This window comes from Serinus canaria, chromosome 17 (assembly GCF_022539315.1).
Source record: "Serinus canaria isolate serCan28SL12 chromosome 17, serCan2020, whole genome shotgun sequence".
In the NCBI taxonomy this organism is placed as follows: Eukaryota; Metazoa; Chordata; class Aves; order Passeriformes; family Fringillidae; genus Serinus; species Serinus canaria.
In genome coordinates this window covers 1351242-1362743 of record NC_066330.1, presented here as the reverse complement: position 1 = coordinate 1362743, position 11502 = coordinate 1351242, and the positions used below count along the sequence as shown (strand labels likewise).

At 46.0% G+C, this 11502-nt stretch overlaps 1 protein-coding gene across 10 annotated transcripts in view; it reads right to left on the bottom strand.

Annotated features, from left to right (window-relative positions):
* DENND1A (DENN domain containing 1A) overlaps positions 1–11502 on the bottom strand; it is a 147205-nt gene that overhangs the window by 4366 nt on the left and 131337 nt on the right. For 2 of the 10 annotated variants that reach the window (XM_050980844.1, XM_050980842.1), the window contains 2 exons: positions 9759–9818; positions 5384–5472 (listed from right to left, as the gene is read on the bottom strand). The exons of 1 other annotated variant lie outside the window; for it this stretch is intronic. In XM_050980844.1, coding sequence (XP_050836801.1) covers positions 5384–5472; positions 9759–9818 — 149 coding nt within the window. 7 more of the 10 variants (XM_050980845.1, XM_050980843.1, XM_050980847.1 and 4 more) reach the window with 5 other exon arrangements.

Genomic DNA, 11502 nt, shown 5'->3' with positions numbered 1-11502 from the left:
TTCATTGGTGTCATCTTATCAAGAAACACCACAATCCATTATGGAGACACCTCCTTTACATTACCAGCCAAGGCTGAGTTAGCAGGATGCTTCTCTTGCACATACCTCAGCAAAAAACGGAACCAGCACATTTGCATTTTGGTGTGTGTACAGAGAACAGCAGCACGATGTGCATCCAATTAATAACAACAAGTGCCACACATGGCTGTGGGGATTGGCACTTGACTGGCAGCCAGTTGTACTGTGGCATTTAAACAAGCTTTCAATTAAAAGAAAATATTTGTGAGACCTGCAAAAACACATCCTATGGAAGAACTCTTCTCCCCTTTCCACATTTTATCATAATACATCTATATCATGCAAATTCAGAGAGCCCAGCCTGTTTCCCTCCCCATCACACACAGAGCAGGCACTGAGCCTGCAGCAGGACAGGGACACTGCAGGTACAGGGCAGACTGACAGCACACAGCCTCAAGGCAGTCTCACATCTCTCCAGGTCACACTGTAACCCCCCAAGGGATATCTGAAAACAAAACTGGTCTCCTCCACCCCAAACAGGAGCATGGAAACATTTCCTGGCCCTTTCCTACTGATCCTCCCCATCCCACCTGCCTGCAGTCAGATTTCTTCCCTGTCAGCCTCTGAACCTGTCTGCAGCACACAAGGGATTTTAATTTTAGCAGCTGCAGACCTCTCTGTCCCACTGGCAGCTCCTTCTGCAGCCTGGCCTGATCCAGCTGGGGCTGCCAGGCTCCAGCTGCTCAGCTGTGACTGGCACTGCCCATCTCCCAGCCCTGAAATGCCTGCCTGTGGCATCATGTCCATTTCTGAAGCAGCAGCTCACGCTACCCTGGCCCCTCTTCCTACAGGTTCTGGTCAAATCAGTGGCTGCATTGTTAAAGGAATGAGTGCAACTCCATGCAATTTATCTACCTTTCATCCTCTAGAAATCCTCGAGCAGGCGAGGTTAGGAAATAACAAATCCTCTGCTGACATTCAGTGAGGGCTCAGCTCAGAGCTGCCTGCTGGGATTGGGATATTCAAATAGGCAGCAAGAGGGATTTAGTGCAGCTGAACCCACAGCTGGCAGGGCTCCCCTCACCTCACATGGGCACCCTGGGCACGGTGGGCAGGGGCAGAACCCTCCAGCCACAGCATCAATGAGCAGTTATGGCTCAGCTACTCAACACAGTCTTTCAAGAGAGAGATACAGAGCCTTGGGAAGGTACAAGTTACAAATCCAAAAGCTTGACACAAATAGACCAAACAAACTTCCTGCTTCTTGTGTAATTGTCAGATGGTACTCAATGCCCTCAGAGGTCACCTGCAGGGATGTGATACCTGACAGACCAGACAGGCTGAGATCAAACAGGTGACACCGGAACAAGGCTCACAGGACAACCCAAAAGCACAGTAACACCACCACAAGAATGAATGGTGAAAGGTTTGGACAGGACAAGCAGCATGTTGGAACAAAGGACAAATGGCAGGGTGACATCCCACAGAGCTCGAGTTGATGGAAGCCCAAAAGCTGTGTGGTGCTGCAGTGTTTCATGCAGGAGGATGCTTTTTCATGCTGCTCAACATCAAGACAAACAAGCAGAAGAAATATTGGTCATTCATCAAGCACTGTACAGAGACCCCAGGAGCATTTCCAAAATCCCAGTACAGAAGCAGGTGCCCTGAGCAATGCAAACCCACTGTTGGAAACTGGCATGAACACAGCAAAAGAGTAAAGGATAGACCATTCGAAAGGAGCAGAGAAGAAAAAGTTTTCAGAGAAGCCAGAGACAGGATCCTCTTCCTGCTGAAATTCATCATCAGAGGAGTCCTCAGAGAGGAAGACTGTATAGTGTCGCATGGGCTTTACGAGGCTGGGGAACAGGAAGAGAAAAGGAAGTTATCGAGTTACAGTGACAGCTCCTGAGGAGAGAAACCAGGGGCTCCAGAGATCCAGATCATCCTGACCCCGACTCACTGCACAGCAGAGCTCGGCAGGGAATGCTGAGCTCTGCTGCCCAGGCACAGAACACAACCCCTATGCCAAGGGCAGGGTGCTGTGAGGTGCCCAAAGGAAGGGACTGCAGACACCCCACGGTGCAGGGGACAATACAGAAACCCCCTTTCCCCACCATGGTCCCTACAGAGCTGGGCACCTCTCTGTTCTTCAGACAGCTTGGCTCCTCAGGCTCTCTGAGCTCTGGCAAACATTAGATCTCCCTCTCTGCTTTACAGACATTTAATCTGATGCACAAGAGGAGCTGACTCCAGGGCACCAGTTCCTACTTGTATCTATTTTTCACATTTGAAACTGCTTCACTCTAGAATGAAACCTGTGCTGTCCAAGGATTGGTATGAAATGCAAGGTGTATATGCTCCTTTCCTCAGTGTTAACTGAGAATCAGTTCTTAAAGATTAGGGCAGGAAAAGAGAAGTTGGATGCTGCAACCAACAGCCCAAGAGGGCCCGAGCTGCCACTGCCAACGAATGTTTACTCACAGTCAGGTCAGAGCTGATTAATAAAAAGTCTCTAACAGGTGGCAGTGGCTGTGGCCAGTGGTGGCAAATCACAGTCTGCAGAGTCCAGTTAAAGCCAGTGCATTGCTTTCTTTCCCCTCTCCTTTAACAGGTGTCCATGGGAAGGAGGTGGGGCCACTGCGGCCCCGGGGCTGCCCGCGCTGCTGCCGCTCGGTAAATCCCGTGTCAGCCCCGGCGCCGCACGGACGGGACGCGCTCCACGGCGCCGGCAGCAGCGCGGAGCGGGGGCTCCGTTTTAATGAGGAAGATCTGCATCTCGGGAGCTTTTTTCATGTGTCAGGATGCATGGACAAATCAGCAGCACATCACGCTGGCCAAAAATGAAATGCTGACAAATGTAGATATTTCAAATTTAATTGACACATAAATGTACTTGAGATAGAAAAAAAAATATATATAAAAAAGGGGAGTGCAGGATATGGGAATTATAAGGAGAATTTTGTAATAATTTTAAAGGATGTTCTGGTTATAAGAAAATTCGTTTTGTTTATTTTATTATGGTATTGCTTTTTCCTGAATATTGAGATTATGGTACAAAGGGGTGTACGGACTTGTCATTATTCTCCTAAAATGGGCTCTGCAGATTTAAGGAAGAATTATTTTTTATTGACATAGTTTTTTAAAGAACAGCTACACAAGAGCTTTAGGGAATTAAAGAGTTTGTCCCTCTTAGCCAGTAAAATGCAGAGAATGAGGGATTTGGATGCACGGGCTTTTTCTTGCCTCTGTGAGATAGGAGGCTTGGGACTGAGGGCATTACCTGGCACCTGAGACCACAGCACAGACCCACGCTGGAATTCCTTCCTGCAGGAATTCCTTCCTGCAGATCCTGCACACTCAGGGTCAGAGCTCCTGCCGAGGCCATGGAAACCCTTGACCAGCCCCGAGAGCGGTGCAGCGGGGCCCCGGGAGCCCGGCTGGCAGCGGGGCCCCGGGAGCCCGGCTGGCAGCGGGGCCCCGGGAGCCCGGCTGGCATTGCCCTCGGGCTGTCCCATCCCGCACCGCCCCACGCTCATCCCAAATCCCGGGCTGTGCCCACCAGGGCACTCCCAGTGCCAGGCACGCAGAGTTCCTCTGCCGAGCCCCGGGGCTGCTGCAGGGCCACAGTGAGCTGTCCCAGCAGGGGCTGCTCCCCCTGCTCTTGTAAACACACTGGTTTAACAAGAGACTGAGCCATGATTTGGGTGCCCTTTGCAGTCACTGCTCCTGAGCCCCTGTGCTTTAACTGAAGACTGATTAGAAATGACACAGACATCCCCAACACAATGCCTTTCTTTTACACACATAAAACGAATTAACTCATGTAACTAAAGGCATAAATTTCCTAACCATCAATGCTACCAGATAAAACAAGGGAAAATGTAGTTTTTGGTGTTTCACTGATTCTCATGTTACCCAAGAGAGAGAAAAGAGTGTGAGTTTTTAAAGAGACAACCCGTCTCTTATTTCCATTTCAGAACATTTATACAAAGATTACTTTTTACTGGGACAGAAAAAACAAATTTTGTGGGAAACATAATGAAAATTCTGTATTTTGTGAAAGCAGCTGAGCTGTAAAGACTTACTAAAACTAGCAACAATAAACTAGCCCCAAATAAAATAATTAAAATACAATATATTTGCAGTATTGGTACGTTTACCATTCGTGTTTATGTTTATCTGCTGTTGGATAGTGACAGGAATTGAAGATACACCTTAGCAGAAAGCAACACTGGGATGTCAACAGCTTTTGAACCCAAACATGCAGAATCCTCCATAGGATTATCCTCCACCTAAATGCAGCGAGTCATCAGATTAAATATTAAAAAATGCTTTTAGTTTAAAAATCCCCGCAACCTCTGTGCAGGGCCAGCATGGCTCGTTGCAGGAGCTGCATCTGCTCCACAAGAGGGCAACCAAATTCCACTGTAAAATGGACAAATATTCCTGTACAAGGGAGAAATCACCATTCAGTTTAGGCCAAAGACAGAGTATGCCCCTACTGTGGCGTGGCTGGAAAGAGCTATCCATGCACTGATGCCCCTCCAGTATGTTTGGGCTGTGCTGGCAAGTTCAGAACATCCACAGCTCAGAACATCCAGTCCCTGGTCAGGGTCACTCCTGAGGGCCCATGGCTAACTCCACTCGGGCACTGCAGCAGACACCCCTTGCCATCTTTGCAAGGGATAAATGACATTAGTGAAAGTGCCTGAAAAAGCCTCCCTGAGGCAGCAGAACATGCCTGTACTGGCATGCACAAGTGAGACACTGGAAACCAACACCGTTTGTCCAGGAGCAGTGGGCTGCAGCAGCACAGATGATTTGGAACATTCCTCCTTCACTGGCACAGCTAAAGGGGGGATAAATTTGCTGGTACTGTGCAAAGTGAAGCCCTACAAACCCTCACCACAGAGCTCACTCAGACATCACGGTCCTGTTAAGGCACTCTAGAGTCAGACACGGCCCCTTCTGCCATCACTATCAAATAAACAGTTCTGCATCCTCCAGCTACAGCATGGCAAGAACACTGCATCTGCAGGGCTGGAACTTACAATTTCCTTGAAAGAAAAGTGCAAACCAAAACAATAAAGAAATTAACAAACCTCCTAAACCTGAAAACTTTCACTGAAGAGACTGATCAGAGTGCACATAACTTGGCAAACTGCAATTTTTCCATAAGCGAACTTTGGTTACTTAATTTTTTACATTTTCTCTACAATGTTCCAAAAAAATTTTTTAATAGTTTTTTTTCTTAGTTAACATCTAACTTTGATCTGTAGCATTTTTAATGTCTCCTTTGATGAGTCCCAGGTCTGAACATGCTGTTTGGTGCAAGTAGAGAGAAGCAGAGCAGCACAGTACTTACTGTTCTGGGCTGGGAACTGAGGTCCTCCGGCCCTCCACACCAAGGTTGCTCTTGGGCCTCTTAACCACATGAGGTCTTGGGGGGCGAACCTGTGACATGCACAGACACATCTCATCAAACACTGATCCAACAGCAGACAGACAACACGTGGAGAACCACCAGTATCCTGCAGGGATCTTCCACTGGGCCTTGCTGTGTCTTTTGTGCCACAACAATGTTACACATGAGTGTGGATACATTAATGAATCTAAAGGATGAATATAAACCACATGGCCCCAGGACTTGCAAACCAAACATACATGCTTGTCACTGATTGCTATTTGCCCTGTCCTGTTTGGTACGGGCTGAATTTGAGAGAAAAGATCCCCTAAGAGTGAGCTTCCCCCTGAGCAGTGGTGAGAGAAAAGCTGGGAATGTCCATGTGCTCTGGACATTGCACTGGCACTGGGGCTCAGCTCTGACACCCTGACCCTTCTGGCCACTTGCTCCCAGGAAGCCAAGCTCTCAGGGGAGGACTCCTGTGCAAGGCTGTCAGGGAAGATGTGCACTTAAGATAAATGTTTTAACATGAAAAACTCAGCTCATTCTTCACTAAAAATTTGTTTCCTTCCAGCAGCTGAACAGAAAGCCTCGCCAACCATATTGTCATTATCACTCTTGGTAATAAGTCAGACTTCTGTTGTAAGTAAAATCCAAAGCTTTTCTGTGGAAGATGATGCTGCTGCCAATCCAGTCTCACACACATATCCATCACCTTCTACTGTATGGAAATTCAGCTTGATTTCTGACCAGGATCTCCACAAGCAAACAAGCCTTATTTCAAGGAAAGGAATAAGCTCAAAGTTTGTGTTTGTGCCAGCTTACACTACTGAGGAATCCTGTGCTGAACTTATCCCTGCGAGTCAAATGAGGGAATTTGCAGCACCAGGGCAGACTATAACAGCAGCTTCATGTGTTTTGTTAAGAAAGTGCAACTCTGCCTGAAAAAGAGTCAGATCTGTTGCCTCAGCTCAACACTAATCTCAACAGAAATGGCCAAACATCCAACTAAAGTTGGGAATACAATTCAGCTCCTGACCTCTCAGAGCTCGTGCTCCCTTAAGAGGCACAAGAGAAAGGAGATGTTCATGGCCTACAGCCTGAGTGCTCTGGAGTGAATACGTAAGTTTTAAAAAAATATTTGTTGGGGGACGGGGACTTTCCAGGTTTGTTTTGGTTTTGTTTTTTAAATTTTTCTTCCCAGGTACAAAATCCTCAAATTCTCCTGCCAGGAGAAAGCCACCAAATTGCATGCAGTGCTTCTGCCCTACACGCAGTATGCAGAAAATAGCAGCAGCATTATTGCCTTGAATTTTCATTTCAAAGAAAATGGTGCACAGCAGATATGATGAAGAAATCCAGAGTTGTATTGCCACTATTTCTTAGGAAAAAGGGCTTATGAAAAGGTCAGATGTTAAGGTCTTGGAGATCAGTCCCCACACAAGGCTGCTCCTCTCTACAATAAAGACAGCTTAAGAATGTGAATTTATGGCAGGAATGGAAGGATTAAGTTTGTGGCAACTTCAACTGAACTTGCAACGTGGTGAAACATGGGGAAAAGAACAACAGAGCTAATTAGAGGAGCTGAGCTGTCAGAGCGCAGCAGAATGGCTCGGTGCCAACAAACAAAAGGAATGGGCTGGCAATCAGCAGGATCGATGAAGAATACTGCTTCATTAGGGCTGATAAAACACGGAGAGAGCGCAGAGAGGAGCGGGAGAGGGGGCGACAGGCAGGAGGAACGGGAGAGGAGAGCGCCAAGGAGAGAGGGAAAGAGAGGAAGAAAGCAAAGCTGCTTAATTAAATGGGAGCTGGGAGCTGATGTGTAAAGCTGGCCTGTCAGCGTGCTGGGAACACTTTCACCTTTCGGGTGGGTGTGCTGCTGAGGAGGGAGAGAGGTGAGAGTTTGGGGTGGCTCCAGGGGCCCCCAGCCCACTGAGGTGCAAGGTGACAAAGCTGAGCGGGATTTAGAGCGTTGTTCCTGGGGAACTGCAGGGAAAAGCCAGGAATGAAGTCAATTCCTTGCTGGATTTTGAGTCTCACACAGCCACAGAGGCAAGGTTAAATGCTTATCAAATGCAAAATATCAAAGAAATCCAATTACGTGAGCACACAGCCAAAAGAAAAAAGGTAAACTTCCAGGACAGAAGGGTTGAATGTGCTTATTACTGTCCCCATCAACTTAATGCATAATTATTATATTTTAACTTTTTCTAATCGAATAAAGTTTCCAAACAACCACTATTAATCCAAACAGACCTCCATTAATTAGAAGCAACAACCCTCTCCCTTTCATTATACCACTACCACTTATTTCCAAAGCAGCAGAATGCAAAGAACATCTCTGTTCTGCTTCCTTAACCTTTCTTTGGTCTGTGTTTTTGGCTTTATTATCAGCAATTACTCATATGGCAAGCACTAGTGCCCATGTATTCCTCCTTGCAGCACAAAGTATTTCTCAGGAATTCTGGTATTATGTGGCCATGGCTGGAAGAGCAGAGGGACCTGGTCACCCCCTTTAGTGCTTGTGTACAAGGCCAGGATAAATCACTTGCTGATACCCACCTCTGTAGGAGCTGCCAAGCCTGAGAGGGAAAAAACAGCCTGCAAAAAGTATTATTTACATATACAGAAATGTGTTGCAACTACCAAAAGCCAAATAACAGTTCTGAACAACAACAAATTTATGTATATTTGATACAAGCATATTTTTGGGATTGATTATAATAATTTACATTTATCTTGAATTTCCCCCTGATGAATGAAGCCTTTCTGTTCCACTTACTGACACAGCCAGAGGAATGCAACAGGAGCTTTCATTATTACATTTCCAACCTTTTATCAGTCACATTGGGAGCAAAGACAGTTGAACCAACCATGTTACAGTGAAGACTATTAATACCCTACAGCTGGGAGATTAAACAGTCTTAACAAGATCTCCACATAATAAATGACTCCATTTGAACAATACAGTTCAGCAACTTTGGTACAGAGGAATCACAACATGCCCCCTTACACCTGTCAAATGTGGAACACGAGGGCATGGGAACACTACAGGAAGCCCACAGTACATGGAAAGTCTGCTCCTAGTGAAACACATCTGGGAGGGTCTCCCATGCCCATTGTATTTAAGGGAACACGCATAATCATAGTCAATGCTATTTTTTAAACACAGAAAACAGAAATTTTCAGGGGAAAAAAATCCATTCAAATGACTCTATTAAGCTAAACACCCAGAGTTAAAAAGACGGAGGAGAAATACATGCCACTGAAATGTCACGCAGGAACATGCACCAGAGATCAAAGGTTAAAACACACACCCAGTTGCACTTGTTAACCAGTTACCTGCTCATCCAAAACACATTTTAACAAGTTTTAGCAAGATCAGATTTGAAAACTTGCATCTCTCTCTTTCTTATGCATGTATGTGTATGGATAAGGAAGCAAGAAGTAAGATGATCTGGGGGGGAACTACATTCATAAAACTGAATATAATCCTTAATATACATAAATATCTTCCAATGCTGTGCCAAAAACCAACATCCCTCCTAAATTGATACTTCTTGCCTTTGCTTTTAAAAACAAATAAACATCTGGTGCAGACCCAGCAGGGTGTCCAGTTTTAATGCCATCCTGCATAGTCCATAGGTAAAAACTGTCCTACAGTGAGTGTTTTTGGGGAAAAACTGCTGGGATAAGGAATCCCTACCTAACACGTACAGGCACTGCACTGTCAGTAATTTCTCTGCAGTTCTTCCATGGAGGAGTCTCCTCCTCTGGCCAACCTGCTGGGCCTTCTTTTACACCATGGAATTACCCAGTGCATGTCATCCATAACATGGCACCAATGTTCTACTGCCAAAGATCGACCTCGCTCTCTTCAAGTCTATTCATACATGGAGAAGAATTAGGCATCCCAAATTAATTAAAAGCATAACTTGCAGAGAATAAATATTATGTCTTCAGACTTCTGCTTCCTTTCAGATTTGAGTTCAGTGCAAGTCTTCAAAAGCTCACTGGCTAAAAACTTCCACCAGCCAGTCTAGCAGGGTTTTGTGTGTAAGAAACCACCGCAACAGTCAAACCAGAGGTGGCCAGAGCAGCCCCAGTTACCTGCAGAGCTGCCCGAGAGCTGCAGGGCTCGCCAGAGAAAAGCAGAACAACCGCGGGTCCCAGGGCTGTGCCGCAGCAGAGAGAAGGCAGTTTAGGAGCATAATTCACACACGGCTTCTGTGCAGAGCTCGACAATCCAAACTACCAGGGTTTAGTGGTGCTACAAAGAGCGTAACTCAGGCAGTGTTAAGCTGTGGCAGTGAAACAATCCCCAGCTACTCACGGGCCTGGAGGAGCGCTGGATCTTTGGGGGCGGCGGCCGCGGCGGGCGGAGTCTGTGCTGCTGCAGCAAAGTGGAGACTAAATTAAAGTCACCTGCATGGAAACACCTCTGATGTCCTGGCAAAAGCAGCATGAGCATGTGACAGCACGTGATTTACCTTCATACTCACCTCACAAAATGCCATTTTTCTTACTTTGTTTTCCCAAAGCAGAGACAAACCCCATGGCCTACGATGTGCCCTGGCAGCACAGGTACCCACGCCAGGCTGGACTCAGCTCCTGCCACACCAAAGGCAGCAGGGACAGCACCAGACAGCCAAAATGGACTGACACAACAGAGATGTTCAGGATGGATTCTTGGACCTCGAGGTCCAAGTGTTCTAGGCTACATTTATGCAAATGGAAACCAGGATACTCAAAACCACTTTCACTAAAATCTTGAGTGATTTTAGTGCTTGTGAAAACTTATGGAGAAGGCCTCAAACCAGACATGTAAGAGCATGGAAAAAAACCCCAATTTAGTTAAACTTTTCACGCACTTAAAGGTGAGCTTATGCTCAGATCCTGTCCTGGGTTTTACTCCTAAGTGACCAACAAATCAGGCCTTAAATAATCATGATGGCCTAGAACCCAAAACTACTTGTGTAAATATTATTTTAGTTCTGTATAAGTGAAAATGAACACACTACAAATATTCTACATATTTATATTATAATAAACTACTCCTTTGCAGAAGCCAATTCTTTCATATCCTTACCCTGTCACTAGATTATTTTTTGCAGCTGAGATTTAAATATCACATATGATTAAGTTTTCATCTTTGATCAAAATATAGTTCTATGTATTTCCACAATAAAGACACATACAAATGCTGCTTTGGGAAAAGATTAAAGGTGCAGAAACTTTTTTGTCTCTTGGACTTCTAACCAGCATCGTGTTAACTCTCAGAACTGTGACCTCAGTGCTTGTAGCAACACATGCAAACCCAACACTCCAATTCCAATTTCTGCTGTCACTGCAGTGCTCCCAGCAATGGAGTTTGGTGGCAGGTTTGTACGTGCTGCACCACACAGTGCACTGCTGAGCCTCAGGAGATCTCAGAGCAGGCTAAGACAGAACTGCCCCTGGCCAGCAGTGCTCTCTGCACTGAGCAGGGACAGGGCTGTGAACATAGGCAGGAGCAGGCCGAGGGTGGAGGGGAGGCACCCCCAGGGAACAGGGGCTTTCCTAGAGCTGCACTGCCACTGCTGGTGCTCCTGCCTGTCACTGCAGTGGGATAAGCAACCTTCAAAACCCGGGTGTTTGCTGGGAGAGCCACTGATTTGAAGTTAATTTGTTAATGCAGCAAAACACATTGTTTCTAAAAGGTCAGCAGGTGAAGCTGTGTTGGAATATCAACTTAATTACCTGGGCTGTAGGGAGGAATGGGCACCAACCAGCACACGGCTGCAGTGCTAAAAGCTGCTAAATTGCTATTCCAGGTATGGTCCTAAAAATATGTACTATAGCTTTTTCTGTGAAGGGGAGAAATGTCTAAATTAGCACTTTCTCACCAATAGCTGTTTACCAGCATACCTTTTTCCTCTGGATATTTGCTTAATCGTCTTGTTCTAAATACTTCTGAAGCAACATGACAGAAAATTTGCAGAAAGCCATTTTTATGACTGCGGATCTGGCACTGCTTTGCTAATTATCAGACAAGTGACTTAAGCTATGAGATGCTGGAACAAGAAAAATCTTACATT